Source organism: Branchiostoma lanceolatum, chromosome 17 (assembly GCF_035083965.1).
Source record: "Branchiostoma lanceolatum isolate klBraLanc5 chromosome 17, klBraLanc5.hap2, whole genome shotgun sequence".
NCBI lineage: Eukaryota > Metazoa > Chordata > Leptocardii > Amphioxiformes > Branchiostomatidae > Branchiostoma > Branchiostoma lanceolatum.
In genome coordinates this window covers 12,199,223-12,216,065 of record NC_089738.1, presented here as the reverse complement: position 1 = coordinate 12,216,065, position 16,843 = coordinate 12,199,223, and the positions used below count along the sequence as shown (strand labels likewise).

The window sequence follows — 16,843 nt, the reverse complement described above, 5'->3', positions numbered from 1 at the left end:
CTAGATTGCGGCATGCATTTTACTTTGCCCATTAATACTGTGTTCTGCGACCATATTGATTAAATTGTATGGATGACATCCGCTAAGAACCCCAAAGCTGATGCGAGAGTGTGAATAAAAAGAGGTCTGGCACCGAAAAGATTGTGGCCTCGATTGCGGCCTACATTGCGGCCTCGATTGCGGCCTACCTTTAACTTTGCGGCCTAAATTGCGGTCTAGATTGCGGAACCCCAAAGCTGATGCGAGAGTGTGAATAAAAAGAGGTCTGGCACCGAAAAGATTGCGGCCTCGATTGCGGCCTACATTGCGGCCTCGATGGCGACCTACATTTTACTTTGCGGCCTAAATTGCGGTCTAGATTGCGGCATGCATTTTACTTTGCCCATTAATACTGTGTTCTGCGACCATATTGATTAAATTGTATGGATGACATCCGCTAAGAACCCCAAAGCTGATGCGAGAGTGTGAATAAAAAGAGGTCTGGCACCGAAAAGATGACAGCCTCGATTGCGGCCTACATTGCGGCCTCGATTGCGGCCTACATTTTACTTTGCGGCCTAAATTGCGGTCTAGATTGCGGCATGCATTTTACTTTGCCCATTAATACTGTGTTCTGCGACCATATTGATTAAATTGTATGGATGACATCCACTAAGAACCCCAAAGCTGATGCGAGAGTGTGAATAAAAAGAGGTCTGGCACCAAAAAGATTGCGGCCTCGATTGCGGCCTACATTGCGGCCTACATTTTACTTTGCGGCCTAAATTGCGGTCTAGATTGCGGCATACATTTTACTTTGCACAATTATATTGTGTTCTGCGACCATATTGATTAAATTGTATGGATGACATCCGCCGCTAAGAACCCCAAAGCTGATGCGAGAGTGTGAATAAAAAGAGGTCTGGCACCGAAAAGATTTTGGCCTCGATTGCGGCCTACATTTTACTTTGCGGCCTAAATTGCGGTCTAGATTGCGGAACCCCAAAGCTGATGCGAGAGTGTGAATAAAAAGAGGTCTGGCACCGAAAAGATTGCGGCCTCGATTGCGGCCTACATTTTACTTTGCGACCTAAATTGCGGTCTAGATTGCGGCATGCATTTTACTTTGCCCATTAATACTGTGTTCTGCGACCATATTGATTGAATTGTATGGATGACATCCGCTAAGAACCCTAAAGCTGATGCGAGAGTGTGAATAAAAAGAGGTCTGGCACCGAAAAGATTGCGGCCTCGATTGCGGCCTACATTTTACTTTGCGACCTAAATTGCGGTCTAGATTGCGGCATGCATTTTACTTTGCACATTAATATTGTGTTCTGCGACCATATTGATTAAATTGTATGGATGACATCCGCCGCTAAGAACCCCAAAGCTGATGCGAGAGTGTGAATAAAAAGAGGTCTGGCACCGAAAAGATTGCGGCCTCGATTGCGGCCTACATTGCGGCCTCGATTGCGGCCTACATTTTACTTTGCGGCCTAAATTGCGGTCTAGATTGCGGCATGCATTTTACTTTGCCCATTAATACTGTGTTCTGTGACCATATTGATTAGATTGTATGGATGACATCCGCTAAGAACCCCAAAGCTGATGCGAGAGTGTGAATAAAAAGAGGTCTGGCACCGAAAGATTGTGGCCTCGATAGCGGCCTACATTGCGGCCTCGATTGCGGCCTACATTTTACTTTGCGGCCTAAATTGCGGTCTAGATTGCGGCATGCATTTTACTTTGCCCATTAATACTGTGTTCTGCGACCATATTAATTAAATTGTATGGATGACATCCGCTAAGAACCCCAAAGCTGATGCGAGAGTGTGAATAAAAAGAGGTCTGGCACCGAAAAGATTGCGGCCTCGATTGTGGTCTACATTGCGGCCTCGATGGCGGCCTACATTTTACTTTGCGGCCTAAATTGCGGTCTAGATTGCGGCATGCCCATACTTTGCCCATTAATACTATGTTCTGCGACCATATTGATTAAATTGTATGGATGACATCCGCTAAGAACCCCAAAGCTGATGCGAGAGTGTGAATAAAAAGAGGTCTGGCACCGAAAAGATTGCGGCCTCGATTGCGGCCTACATTTTACTTTGCGGCCTAAATTGCGGTCTAGATTCCGGAAACCCAAAGCTGATGCAAGAGTGTCTGGCACCGAAAAGATTGCGGCCTCGATTGCGGCCTACATTGCGGCCTCGATGGCGACCTACATTTTACTTTGCGGCCTAAATTGCGGTCTAGATTGCGGCATGCATTTTACTTTGCCCATTAATACTGTGTTCTGCGACCATATTGATTAAATTGTATGGATGACATCCGCTAAGAACCCCAAAGCTGATGCGAGAGTGTGAATAAAAAGAGGTCTGGCACCGAAAAGATTACAGCCTCGATTGCGGCCTACATTGCGGCCTCGATTGCGGCCTACATTTTACTTTGCGGCCTAAATTGCGGTCTAGATTGCGGCATGCATTTTACTTTGCCCATTAATACTGTGTTCTGCGACCATATTGATTAAATTGTATGGATGACATCCGCTAAGAACCCCAATGCTGATGCGAGAGTGTGAATAAAAAGAGGTCTGGCACCGAAAAGATTGCGGCCTCGATTGCGGCCTACATTGCGGCCTCGATTGCGGCCTTCATTTTACTTTGCGGCCTAAATTGCGGCCTCGATTGCGGCCTACATTTTACTTTGCGGCCTAAATTGCGGTCTAAATTGCGGAACCCCAAAGCTGATGCGAGAGTGTGAATAAAAAGAGGTCTGGCACCGAAAAGATTGCGGCCTCGATTGCGACCTACATTGCGGCCTCGATGGCGACCTACATTTTACTTTGCGGCCTAAATTGCGGTCTAGATTGCGGCATGCATTTTACTTTGCCCATTAATACAATGTTCTGCGACCATTAAATTGTTAAATTGATTAAATTGTATGGATGACATCCGCTAAGAACCCCAATGCTGATGCGAGAGTGTGAATAAAAAGAGGTCTGGCACCGAAAAGATTGCGGCCTCGATTGCGGCCTACATTGCGGCCTCGATTGCGGCCTACATTTTACTTTGCGGCCTAAATTGCGGTCTAGATTGCAGCATGCATTTTACTTTGCCCATTAATACTGTGTTCTGCGACCATATTGATTAAATTGTATGGATGACATCCGCTAAGAACCCCAAAGCTGATGCGAGAGTGTGAATAAAAAGAGGTCTGTCACCGAAAAGATTGCGGCCTCGATTGCGGCCTACATTGCGGCCTCGATTGCGGCCTACATTTTACTTTGCGGCCTAAATTGCGGTCTAGATTGCGGCATGCATTTTACTTTGCCCATTAATACTGTGTTTTGCGACCATATTGATTAAATTGTATGGATGACATCCGCTAAGAACCCCAAAGCTGATGCGAGAGTGTGAATAAAAAGAGGTCTGGCACCGAAAAGATTGTGGCCTCGATAGCGGCCTACATTGCGGCCTCGATTGCGGCCTACTTTGCGGCCAAAATTGCGGTCTAGATTGCGGTTTGCATTTTACTTTGCCCATTAATACTGTGGTCTGCGACCATATTGATTGAATTGTATGGATGAGATCCGCTAAGAACCCCAAAGCTGATGCGAGAGTGTGAATAAAAAGAGGTCTGGCACCGAAAAGATTGCGGCCTCGATTGCGGCCTACCTTTTACTTTGCGGCCTAAATTGCGGTCTAGATTGCGGAAACCCAAAGCTGATGTGAGAGTGTGAATAAAAAGAGGTCTGGCACCGAAAAGATTGCGGCCTCGATTGCGGCCTACATTGCGGCCTCGATTGCGGCCTACATTTTACTTTGCGGCCTAAATTGCGGTCTAGATTGCGGCATGCATTTTACTTTGCACATTAATATTGTGTTCTGCGACCATATTGATTAAATTGTATGGATGACATCCGCTAAGAACCCCAAAGCTGATGCGAGAGTGTGAGTAAAAAGAGGTCTGTCACCGAAAAGATTGCGGCCTCGATTGCGGCCTACATTGCGGCCTCGATTGCGGCCTACATTTTACTTTGCGGCCTAAATTGCGGTCTAGATTGCGGCATGCATTTTACTTTGCCCATTAATACTGTGTTTTGCGACCATATTGATTGAATTGTATGGATGACATCCGCTAAGAACCCCAAAGCTGATGCGAGAGTGTGAATAAAAAGAGGTCTGGCACCGAAAAGATTGTGGCCTCGATAGCGGCCTACATTGCGGCCTCGATTGCGGCCTACTTTGCGGCCTAAATTGCGGTCTAGATTGCGGCATGCATTTTACTTTGCCCATTAATACTGTGTTCTTCGACCATATTGATTAAATTGTTTGGATGACATCCGCTAAGAACCCCAAAGTTGATGCGAGAGTGTGAATAAAAAGAGGTCTGGCACCGAAAAGACTGTGGCCTCGATTGCGGCCTACATTGCGTCCTCGATTGCGGCCTACATTCTACTTTGCGGCCTTAATTGCGGTCTAGATTGCGGCATGCCCATACTTTGCCCATTAATACTATATTCTGCGACCATATTGATTAAATTGTATGGATGACATCCGCTAAGAACCCCAAAGCTGATGCGAGAGTGTGAATAAAAAGAGGTCTGGCACCGAAAAGATTGCGGCCTCGATTGCGGCCTACCTTTTACTTTGCGGCCTAAATTGCGGTCTAGATTGCGGAAACCCAAAGCTGATGTGAGAGTGTGAATAAAAAGAGGTCTGGCACCGAAAAGATTGCGGCCTCGATTGCGGCCTACATTGCGGCCTCGATTGCGGCCTACATTTTACTTTGCGGCCTAAATTGCGGTCTAGATTGCGGCATGCATTTTACTTTGAACATTAATATTGTGTTCTGCGACCATATTGATTAAATTGTATGGATGACATCCGCTAAGAACCCCAAAGCTGATGCGAGAGTGTGAGTAAAAAGAGGTCTGGCACCGAAAAGATTGCGGCCTCGATTGCGGCCTACATTGCGGCCTCGATTGCGGCCTACATTTTACTTTGCGGCCTAAATTGCGGTCTAGATTGCGGCATGCATTTTACTTTGCCCATTAATACTGTGTTTTGCGACCATATTGATTAAATTGTATGGATGACATCCGCTAAGAACCCCAAAGTTGATGCGAGAGTGTGAATAAAAAGAGGTCTGGCACCGAAAAGATTGTGGCCTCGATAGCGGCCTACATTGCGGCCTCGATTGCGGCCTACTTTGCGGCCTAAATTGCGGTCTAGATTGCGGCATGCATTTTACTTTGCCCATTAATACTGTGTTCTTCGACCATATTGATTAAATTGTTTGGATGACATCCGCTAAGAACCCCAAAGTTGATGCGAGAGTGTGAATAAAAAGAGGTCTGGCACCGAAAAGACTGTGGCCTCGATTGTGGCCTACATTGCGTCCTCGATTGCGGCCTACATTCTACTTTGCGGCGTACATTGCGGTCTAGATTGCGGAACCCCAAAGCTGATGCGAGAGTGTGAATAAAAAGAGGTCTGGCAACGAAAAGATTGCGGCCTCGATTGCGGCCTACATTGCGGCCTCGATTGCGGCCTACATTTTACTTTGCGGCCTAAATTGCGGTCTAGATTGCGGTATGCATTTTACTTTGCCCATTAATACTGTGTTCTTCGACCATGTTGATTAAATTGTATGGATGACATCCGCTAAGAACCACAAACCGCTGATGCGAGAGTGTGAATAAAAAGAGGTCTGGCACCGAAAAGACTGTGGCCTCGATTGCGGCCTACATTGCGTCCTCGATTGCGGCCTACATTTTACTTTGCGGCCTAAATTGCGGTCTAGATTGCGGCATGCATTTTACTTTGCCCATTAATACTGTGTTCTGCGACCATATTGATTAAATTGTATGGATGACATCCGCTAAGAACCCCAAAGCGCTGATGCGAGAGTTTGAATAAAAAGAGGTCTGGCACCGAAAAGATTGCGGCCTCGATTGCGGCCTACATTTTACTTTGCGGCCTAAATTGCGGTCTAGATTGCGGAAACCCAAAGCTGACGCGAGAGTGTGAATAAAAAGAGGTCTGGCACCGAAAAGATTGTGGCCTCGATTGCGGCCTACATTGCGGCCTCGATTGCGGCCTACCTTTTACTTTGCGGCCTAAATTGCGGTCTAGATTGCGGCATGCATTTTACTTTGCCCATTAATACTGTGTTCTGCGACCATATTGATTAAATTGTATGGATGACATCCGCTAAGAACCCCAAAGCTGATGCGAGAGTGTGAGTAAAAAGAGGTCTGGCACCGAAAAGATTGCGGCCTCGATTGCGGCCTACATTGCGGCCTCGATTGCGGCCTACATTTTACTTTGCGGCCTAAATTGCGGTCTAGATTGCGGCATGCATTTTACTTTGCCCATTAATACTATGTTTTGCGACCATATTGATTAAATTGTATGGATGACATCCGCTAAGAACCCCAAAGCTGATGCGAGAGTGTGAATAAAAAGAGGTCTGGCACCGAAAAGATTGCGGCCTCGATTGTGGCCTACATTGCGGCCTCGATGGCGGCCTACATTTTACTTTGCGGCCTTAATTGCGGTCTAGATTGCGGCATGCCCATACTTTGCCCATTAGTACTATGTTCTGCGACCATATTGATTAAATTGTATGGATGACATCCGCTAAGAACCCCAAAGCGCTGATGCGAGAGTTTGAATAAAAAGAGGTCTGGCACCGAAAAGATTGCGGCCTCGATTGCGGCCTACATTTTACTTTGCGGCCTAAATTGCGGTCTAGATTGCGGAAACCCAAAGCTGACGCGAGAGTGTGAATAAAAAGAGGTCTGGCACCGAAAAGATTGTGGCCTCGATTGCGGCCTACATTGCGGCCTCGATTGCGGCCTACATTTTACTTTGCGGCCTAAATTGCGGTCTAGATTGCGGCATGCATTTTACTTTGCCCATTAATACTGTGTTCTGCGACCATATTGATTGAATTGTATGGATATCATCCGCTAAGAACCCCAAAGCTGATGCGAGAGTGTGAATAAAAAGAGGTCTGGCACCGAAAAGATTGCGGCCTCGATTGCGGCCTACATTTTACTTTGCGGCCTAAATTGCGGTCTAGATTGCGGCATGCATTTTACTTTGCACATTAATATTGTGTTCTGCGACCATATTGATTAAATTGTATGGATGACATCCGCTAAGAACCCCAAAGCTGATGCGAGAGTGTGAGTAAAAAGAGGTCTGGCACCGAAAAGATTGCGGCCTCGATTGCGGCCTACATTGCGGCCTCGATTGCGGCCTACATTTTACTTTGCGGCCTAAATTGCGGTCTAGATTGCGGCATGCATTTTACTTTGCCCATTAATACTGTGTTTTGCGACCATATTGATTAAATTGTATGGATGACATCCGCTAAGAACCCCAAAGTTGATGCGAGAGTGTGAATAAAAAGAGGTCTGGCACCGAAAAGATTGTGGCCTCGATAGCGGCCTACATTGCGGCCTCGATTGCGGCCTACTGTGCGGCCTAAATTGCGGTCTAGATTGCGGCATGCATTTTACTTTGCCCATTAATACTGTGTTCTTCGACCATATTGATTAAATTGTTTGGATGACATCCGCTAAGAACCCCAAAGTTGATGCGAGAGTGTGAATAAAAAGAGGTCTGGCACCGAAAAGACTGTGGCCTCGATTGTGGCCTACATTGCGTCGTCGATTGCGGCCTACATTCTACTTTGCGGCGTAAATTGCGGTCTAGATTGCGGAACCCCAAAGCTGATGCGAGAGTGTGAATAAAAAGAGGTCTGGCAACGAAAAGATTGCGGCCTCGATTGCGGCCTACATTGCGGCCTCGATTGCGGCCTACATTTTACTTTGCGGCCTAAATTGCGGTCTAGATTGCGGTATGCATTTTACTTTGCCCATTAATACTGTGTTCTTCGACCATGTTGATTAAATTGTATGGATGACATCCGCTAAGAACCACAAACCGCTGATGCAAGAGTGTGAATAAAAAGAGGTCTGGCACCGAAAAGACTGTGGCCTCGATTGCGGCCTACATTGCGTCCTCGATTGCGGCCTACATTTTACTTTGCGGCCTAAATTGCGGTCTAGATTGCGGCATGCATTTTACTTTGCCCATTAATACTGTGTTCTGCGACCATATTGATTAAATTGTATGGATGACATCCGCTAAGAACCCCAAAGCGCTGATGCGAGAGTTTGAATAAAAAGAGGTCTGGCACCGAAAAGATTGCGGCCTCGATTGCGGCCTACATTTTACTTTGCGGCCTAAATTGCGGTCTAGATTGCGGAAACCCAAAGCTGACGCGAGAGTGTGAATAAAAAGAGGTCTGGCACCGAAAAGATTGTGGCCTCGATTGCGGCCTACATTGCGGCCTCGATTGCGGCCTACATTTTACTTTGCGGCCTAAATTGCGGTCTAGATTGCGGCATGCATTTTACTTTGCCCATTAATACTGTGTTCTGCGACCATATTGATTGAATTGTATGGATATCATCCGCTAAGAACCCCAAAGCTGATGCGAGAGTGTGAATAAAAAGAGGTCTGGCACCGAAAAGATTGCGGCCTCGATTGCGGCCTACATTTTACTTTGCGACCTAAATTGCGGTCTAGATTGCGGCATGCATTTTACTTTGCCCATTAATACTGTGTTCTGCGACCATATTGATTGAATTGTATGGATGACATCCGCTAAGAACCCTAAAGCTGATGCGAGAGTGTGAATAAAAAGAGGTCTGGCACCGAAAAGATTGCGGCCTACATTGCGGCCTACATTTTACTTTGCGGCCTAAATTGCGGTCTAGATTGCGGCATGCATTTTACTTTGCCCATTAATACTGTGGTCTGCGACCATATTGATTGAATTGTATGGATGAGATCCGCTAAGAACCCCAATGCTGATGCGATAGTGTGAATAAAAAGAGGTCTGGCACCGAAAAGATTTTACATTTTACTTTGCGGCCTAAATTGCGGTCTAGATTGCGGCATGCATTTTACTTTGCACATTAATATTGTGTTCTGCGACCATATTGATTAAATTGTATGGATGACATCCGCTAAGAACCCCAAAGCTGATGCGAGAGTGTGAATAAAAAGAGGTCTGTCACCGAAAAGATTGCGGCCTCGATTGCGGCCTACATTGCGGCCTCGATTGCGGCCTACATTTTACTTTGCGGCCTAAATTGCGGTCTAGATTGCGGCATGCATTTTACTTTGCACATTGATATTGTGTTCTGCGACCATATTGATTAAATTGTATGGATGACATCCGCCGCTAAGAACCCCAAAGCTGATGCGAGAGTGTGAATAAAAAGAGGTCTGGCACCGAAAAGATTGCGGCCTCGATTGCGGCCTACATTGCGGCCTCGATTGCGGCCTACATTTTACTTTGCGGCCTAAATTGCGATCTAGATTGCGGTATGCATTTTACTTTGCCCATTAATACTGTGTTCTGCGACCATATTGATTAAATTGTATGGATGACATCCGCTAAGAACCCCAAAGCTGATGCGAGAGTGTGAATAAAAAGAGGTCTGGCACCGAAAAGATTGTGGCCTCGATAGCGGCCTACATTGCGGCCTCGATTGCGGCCTACATTCTACTTTGCGGCCTAAATTGCGGTCTAGATTGCGGCACGCATTTTACTTTGCCCATTAATACTGTGTTTTGCGACCATATTGATTAAATTGTATGGATGACATCCGCTAAGAACCCCAAAGCTGATGCGAGAGTGTGAATAAAAAGAGGTCTGGCACCGAAAAGATTGTGGCCTCGATTGTGGCCTACATTGCGGCCTCGATGGCGGCCTACATTTTACTTTGCGGCCTAAATTGCGGTCTAGATTGCGGCATGCCCATACTTTGCCCATTAATACTATGTTCTGCGACCATATTGATTAAATTGTATGGATGACATCCGCTAAGAACCCCAAAGCTGATGCGAGAGTGTGAATAAAAAGAGGTCTGGCACCGAAAAGATTGCGGCCTCGATTGCGGCCTACCTTTTACTTTGCGGCCTAAATTGCGGTCTAGATTGCGGAAACCCAAAGCTGATGCGAGAGTGTGAATAAAAAGAGGTCTGTCACCGAAAAGATTGCGGCCTCGATTGCGGCCTACATTGCGGCCTCGATTGCGGCCTACATTTTACTTTGCGGCCTAAATTGCGGTCTAGATTGCGGCATGCATTTTACTTTGCACATTAATATTGTGTTCTGCGACCATATTGATTAAATTGTATGGATGACATCCGCTAAGAACCCCAAAGCTGATGCGAGAGTGTGAATAAAAAGAGGTCTGGCACCGAAAAGATTGCGGCCTACATTGCGGCCTACATTGCGGCCTCGATTGCGGCCTACATTTTACTTTGCGGCCTAAATTGCGGTCTAGATTGCGGCATGCATTTTACTTTGCCCATTAATACTGTGTTTTGCGACCATATTGATTAAATTGTATGGATGACATCCACTAAGAACCCCAAAGCTGATGCGAGAGTGTGAATAAAAAGAGGTCTGGCACCGAAAAGATTGTGGCCTCGATAGCGGCCTACATTGCGGCCTCGATTGCGGCCTACTTTGCGGCCTAAATTGCGGTCTAGATTGCGGCATGCATTTTACTTTGCCCATTAATACTGTGTTCTTCGACCATATTGATTAAATTGTTTGGATGACATCCGCTAAGAACCCCAAAGTTGATGCGAGAGTGTGAATAAAAAGAGGTCTGGCACCGAAAAGACTGTGGCCTCGATTGCGGCCTACATTGCGTCCTCGATTGCGGCCTACATTCTACTTTGCGGCCTAAATTGCGGTCTAGATTGCGGAACCCCAAAGCTGATGCGAGAGTGTGAATAAAAAGAGGTCTGGCAACGAAAAGATTGCGGCCTCGATTGCGGCCTACATTGCGGCCTCGATTGCGGCCTACATTTTACTTTGCGGCCTAAATTGCGGTCTAGATTGCGGTATGCCTTTTACTTTGCCCATTAATACTGTGTTCTTCGACCATGTTGATTAAATTGTATGGATGACATCCGCTAAGAACCCCAAACCGCTGATGCGAGAGTGTGAATAAAAAGAGGTCTGGCACCGAAAAGACTGTGGCCTCGATTGCGGCCTACATTGCGTCCTCGATTGCGGCCTACATTTTACTTTGCGGCCTAAATTGCGGTCTAGATTGCGGAAACCCAAAGCTGACGCGAGAGTGTGAATAAAAAGAGGTCTGGCACCGAAAAGATTGTGGCCTCGATTGCGGCCTACATTGCGGCCTACATTGCGGCCTACATTTTACTTTGCGGCCTAAATTGCGGTCTAGATTGCGGAACCCCAAAGCTGATGCGAGAGTGTGAATAAAAAGAGGTCTGGCACCGAAAAGATTGTGGCCTCGATTGCGGCCTACATTGCGGCCTCGATTGCGGCCTACATTTTACTTTGCGGCCTAAATTGCGGTCTAGATTGCGGCATGCATTTTACTTTGCCCATAAATACTGTGTTCTGCGACCATATTGATTAAATTGTATGGATGACATCCGCTAAGAACCCCAAAGCTGATGCGAGAGTGTGAATAAAAAGAGGTCTGGCACCGAAAAGATTGCGGCCTCGATTGCGGCCTACATTTTACTTTGCGGCCTAAATTGCGGTCTAGATTGCGGAACCCGAAAGCTGATGCGAGAGTGTGAATAAAGAGAGGTCTGGCAACGAAAAGATTGCGGCCTCGATTGCGGCCTACATTTTACTATCTTGTTAATCATTTTACTAATAGATTGCGGTCTAGATTGCGGCCTAGTTTGCGGCCTAGATTGCGGCGTAGATTGCGGCCTAGATTGCGGCCTGGATTTAAATTTGTGGCATAGATTGCGGCCTAGATTTCGGCCTAAATTGCGGCCTAGATTGCGGCCTACATTTTACTTTGCGATCTAGATTACGGCCTAGATTACGGCCTAGATTGCGGCCTAAATTGCGGCTTTAATTGCGGTCTAGATTGCGGCCTACATTTTACTTTGCGGTCTAGATTGCGGCCTAGATTGCGGCCTAGATAGCGGCCTAGATTGCGACCTAGATTTAACTTTGTGACCTCGATTTCGGTCTAGATTGCGGCCTACATTTTACTTTGTGGCCTGCATTGTTGCCTAGATTGCAGCCTAGATTGCGGCCTAGATTGACGCCTCCATTTTGATTTGCGGCCTACATTTTACTTTGCGGCCTACATAGCGACCTACATTGCAGCCTACATTGCCTACGTTGTGAGAGAGGGTGTTGAAATTAATTTTGTGTCCGAGGATCCCAGAAAGCTTGTCGAAGAGAACTGGACGCTGGTGGATATATGTAGGGCTGTGTAATAAGTAATGAGTAATCGTTTCGTCTGGACACCCGCAGCTACATGTATATTGCGGCCTACATTGCCGCCTCAGTGACATTGCAGCCTACATTGTGGCCTACATTGCAGCCCACATTTCGCTTTTCGGCCTACATTGCGACCTAAAATTTGTGGCCGCAAAGTAAAATGTAGGCCGCAATGTAGGCCGCAAAGTAAAATGCAGTTGTTAAGAAGTATGAATAAACATTCAAAAGAAAGCTATAACGTTATAGATCTTAATTATTTCGTGTTGAAATAAAGGATTGGCCGTTCGTGCAAAGATAAAAGACAATCAAGGACTTGAACTGATAATAAAATGAGGAAATATTGTTGATCAAAGCTTGAACAAATAAGGTGGATATTACGACTTGCTTGGGGTAGGAAACTCAAATGAAAAGGGGCCTCATGACGTAATAGAGGTGTAAACATAAACTTTCGTATTACAATTTGCACATGAAACCTGAGGTCCTATCGCTTCGACAGTACCATGACTCCGAAAGAATTTTTGAACCCACGGTCCTGTGTCGTGTCATACCCTGTAAGCAGGCTTCTCGTGTTACGAATTAGGTCATCAGGCTGCGACATGACGTCACGCATAACTGGGAACGAGATCACAGGTGACAAAGATGGAGGAAGTGATCAACGAAGTGGTGGATCCCGAGGATTTAAAGGTGAACTGTGGACTTGTCATGATTTGTTTCAATCAGAGATAGAGTTGGAAGTATACGGTGAATAGTTGTACGAAATAAATGTACTTTCTACCATGATATAGCGGTTGGTAAGCAGTTTTATTGTCAATATGCCTGTCGTCTGCGAAAGCTGGAGGGGGGGGCGGTGCAAGGATGATGACTGTGAGTCATAGTAGATTTTAACCATGGTACACGTAGGCAAAATTGAAATATTTGGTAGGGCATTTAAAAAAATTGAAGGTAGGATTTTCAAAGATACCTTGATTTCCAAATTGACTAACAATTGGTATTCTTTAATTTTGTCGAATTCATGATCCTGTACAGAGTACAATGTCATGTTTTTTATTGTACTTTATGTTTTATAACTTATATGAATACATATTGCTTTGAACGTCATACTGACGCGACGTTAATGTTAACATTATTCTGCCTCCAGAAATTTGAGAAAAAGTACAACAAAGAACTGGTAGCAGGACAGATCACAACCAACACACAGTTTGAGTACGCCTGGGCTCTGACGAGAAGCAAGTATGGGAATGACATCAAGAAAGGGGTTGGTTTGTTAGAAGGTGAGACGTTGCTGACAATTATGTTGTGATTGTTGATGGCCTCTGCTGTACTACGTAGAGAATACGTATCACCCAAGGTACCAGCCCGACCTCGGGTCGGATCACCTAATGATCATGGCAATTCAGTTCAATCATTCTGATTATTATCCAGATTCTGATTATTCAAATTATTCTATAAATGCCCCTGGGATAGAAGCAACAACAAAAGGATAGTGACCTTCCTATAGTTAGGAATTGGGGAAGGAGGCACTCAAGCTAACCGACCTTCCTATAGTTAATTAGAAACTACAAAATAGAGATACTCAGATAGGGTACAAGTAAATGCTTGTGTACCATAAAATACGGTCCAAACCCACAGCCCAGGTATGACAGTCAAGAACAAAGATATATGGCCTCAATACTCTCATCCGAAAGCAATCCTGTTCAGGCTAGGATTCATCATTATTCCAGCAATATGTTTAATATGGAAAACTGTCAGGTCATGATAACCTGTTTTACTGAATTTGGTGATAAATTTTGCACCCTTGTGTTCGCTACAGAGTTGTTCCAGCAAGGTGATGAACAGACACAGAGAGATTACCTGTACTACCTGTCCATTGCCAACTTCAGACTCAAGGTGGGTGATGGCCTCATCCATGTATTACTCTCAGTGGGTACCTTAAAAGAGGGTTGACCGAAAAAGTAAATGGCGATGTAAACGTGTGTTTATGATTATTGTTTGAAATTTTTGTAATCTTAATTAAAATAATCGTCAAATGGCCAAGTGGCTAGTTTAGTGGACAGGGGATCGAGAGGTTGTGGGTTTGATTCCTGGCTAAGCATTGTGTCCTTGAGAAAGACATGACTTTCCTCACTCCCCCCATGCCAGGTTTAGAAATGCCTACCTGACTTGGTTGGGGGAAGGAGAGGGATGGGCTTCGTCTTCCACTACCAACCCACTGCACCTACGCAGCCTGATAAAAGGCTATAGGACTACCTTTACCTTTTACCTTTACTACAGGACTATGAGAAGGCGCTGAAGTACTGTCGAGCCATCCTACATGTGGAGCCCAGGAACCACCAGGCTCTGGAGATGGAGAAACTTATCAAGGACAAGATGGCCAAAGGTACATGTATGCACATCCCAACATGCCGAAAAATTGATTATTATCATTTTTGCCTCTGTGAAAACGAAGGTATTGTAGTCAGTTTGTGTCTTTGTTGGTTTATTTGTCTTGTTATTATTAATCATTCTGCAGTTATGTCAATATTGCACAGTGACAAGATGAAACAGACATAATTGGTATAAAAGGATACTTGTCACTTAGACTGGCTGACAGAGAGAAAGAATGTAACACTTATGGACATCTCAATAAAAGAAAGAAACAAACAAACAAAATTCAAAGTATAGTTTGGCTCTTTTTTTTAATAATGTTTGATGTGCACATTTACAGAGGGTCTGCTGGGTATGGCCATCATCGGAGGGGCGGCTGCTGTTGCCATTGGAGGGATCGCTGCTCTGGGTTTCGCAGTCTCCAAGAAATGAGCTAGATCACACTTGCAAGACCCAAGGAGGTTCTACTATAGCCTGATCCATACCTATACGCCTGTTCATGGTTCCAACTGTGCATGTGCAGCAAGATGCATTGTGGGTAATATGTCAAAGATGAAGGCCCCTGAGACATAAACAAAACACATCTGCACAAGAACCATTTACATTAGTCGCATTAATTTAGGGCCCTTCACATTTGACCTTGCACATGCCCAGTTGGAACCATAGAATCGCTGATTATAATTGCTAAGTCTCTTTTGTCCTCTCCAAAACTACACATACAATTTGCGGAGAGGAAGAAAAATACTCGGTAGCTTGCGATTGATACCAGGCTATTCAACCATTAAAACCTTATCATGCATAATGACCAAAAGATATCCAACCAATCATGATCACTAAAAACCAGTAGCTTGATTCAGAGCTGGTTTGATTGACACTAAGAGTTCCCAAGCTCAAAGAGATATTGGTGCCTAATAAGTTAACATGAAACTGGTTTGCACTATGCATACAATCTATGGTATTACAATATGAAATGATTTCTGTACTTGTGATATTGACCACCCACCCAGTGTACTGAGTGAGACTGTTTTTTGAACTGCAGTATGAATCTTTGGTTGATAAAACAAAGTTGATGACACTACATGACTGAATGATGTTGAAAAATCTCTTTAACTCTTAGACCGTATGTTAGTTGATGGATATTAGATATATTGTTTAGATATTTGCATAGTATTTTCCATACTTATACAAAACGTATATTTATATTTGTTCCTTTGACTTAGAAAGTGGGAATAGCTACAATGTATAACTGTGACAATGTCATAGTTAAGCAATGAATGTAGGACACTAGAAAAACGGATAAATGACTGCAAGATTGCAAGAGGGGATACAATAACAACAGTTGCTATTTCCCACTTGTATAGCTTGGTATATTTTGAATGTACCAATGTTTTGGGCATTATGTGTGTACATGTATCTAAAGCAAATATGGGTAATGAAACATATATATGTATATATAAATAGTTTGTATTTTACCTTCCTCTAGCTTAATACATAGGGATTTATTTGTGATGTTTAGCATGTGAGAAATTGGTAGAACTAAATTCATTTCCAATATCTGCTTGAAAAGTAGTATTATTGTTAGAAAATCTTAAATTATCATTGTAACTGAGCTGTTACATATATTATAGATTTCCACAAAATGTGGTATTTTGTTTATCAAGTAGTTTATTAAGTGTAGAAGGGGTACGAAATGTGATTTCCAAGGTGTGCCTCATGTACAATGAATGTATGAAATGTAATACAATCCCCAACATAGTTTCTGCATCCATTATTCTTCACACACAATAAGAATAGACAACATAACACACCAGCTTCACTGGCACATGGCTATGACTGGTTATACTTTACATTATACTGAAACAACTTGTCACACCTAAGCTACTCAAATCAGATGTACATTTTGTACTTGCTAGTTATCTAGTATTCAAAAGGAATCAAGAAAAAAAATTGGTTGTTCTCAACTTTATTTTGGAGTTGTTAAATTGTCAGACAGACAATAGCACTGTATACAAACTAGCGTATTTTTTAATTCCGAAAGCAGCAACGTTAGAGGTCTTCCCTGCTATGTAGAAAGACCGTCCCCTAAGATGTCACTAGAAAGAACTCCCTGGGGAATACATTCATGCAAATCCTATAATATTTTCAACTCGATCGCAGTACTATAATAATG

The 16,843-nt window shown here is 44.3% G+C and overlaps 1 protein-coding gene across 1 annotated transcript; it reads left to right on the top strand.

Moving 5' to 3' along the window:
* Nucleotides 1–12,862: 12,862 nt before the first annotated feature.
* On the top strand, nt 12,863–16,429 carry LOC136423584 (mitochondrial fission 1 protein-like). The gene is made up of 5 exons (XM_066411810.1): nt 12,863–12,993; nt 13,448–13,580; nt 14,120–14,196; nt 14,581–14,686; nt 15,014–16,429. Exons 1-5 carry the CDS (start codon nt 12,949–12,951, stop codon nt 15,103–15,105), a joined length of 453 nt encoding a protein of 150 aa, XP_066267907.1. The 5' UTR covers nt 12,863–12,948; the 3' UTR covers nt 15,106–16,429.
* The last annotated feature ends 414 nt before the right edge of the window (nt 16,430–16,843 follow it).

Coding starts and splice junctions, on each gene's coding strand:
- LOC136423584 (XM_066411810.1), top strand. CDS start 12,949: ATGGAGGAAGTGATCAACGAAGTGGTGGATCCCGAGGATTTAAAG. Junction 14,197..14,580: donor TTGCCAACTTCAGACTCAAG/GTGGGTGATGGC, acceptor CCTTTACTACAG/GACTATGAGAAGGCGCTGAA. Junction 14,687..15,013: donor CAAGGACAAGATGGCCAAAG/GTACATGTATGC, acceptor GCACATTTACAG/AGGGTCTGCTGGGTATGGCC.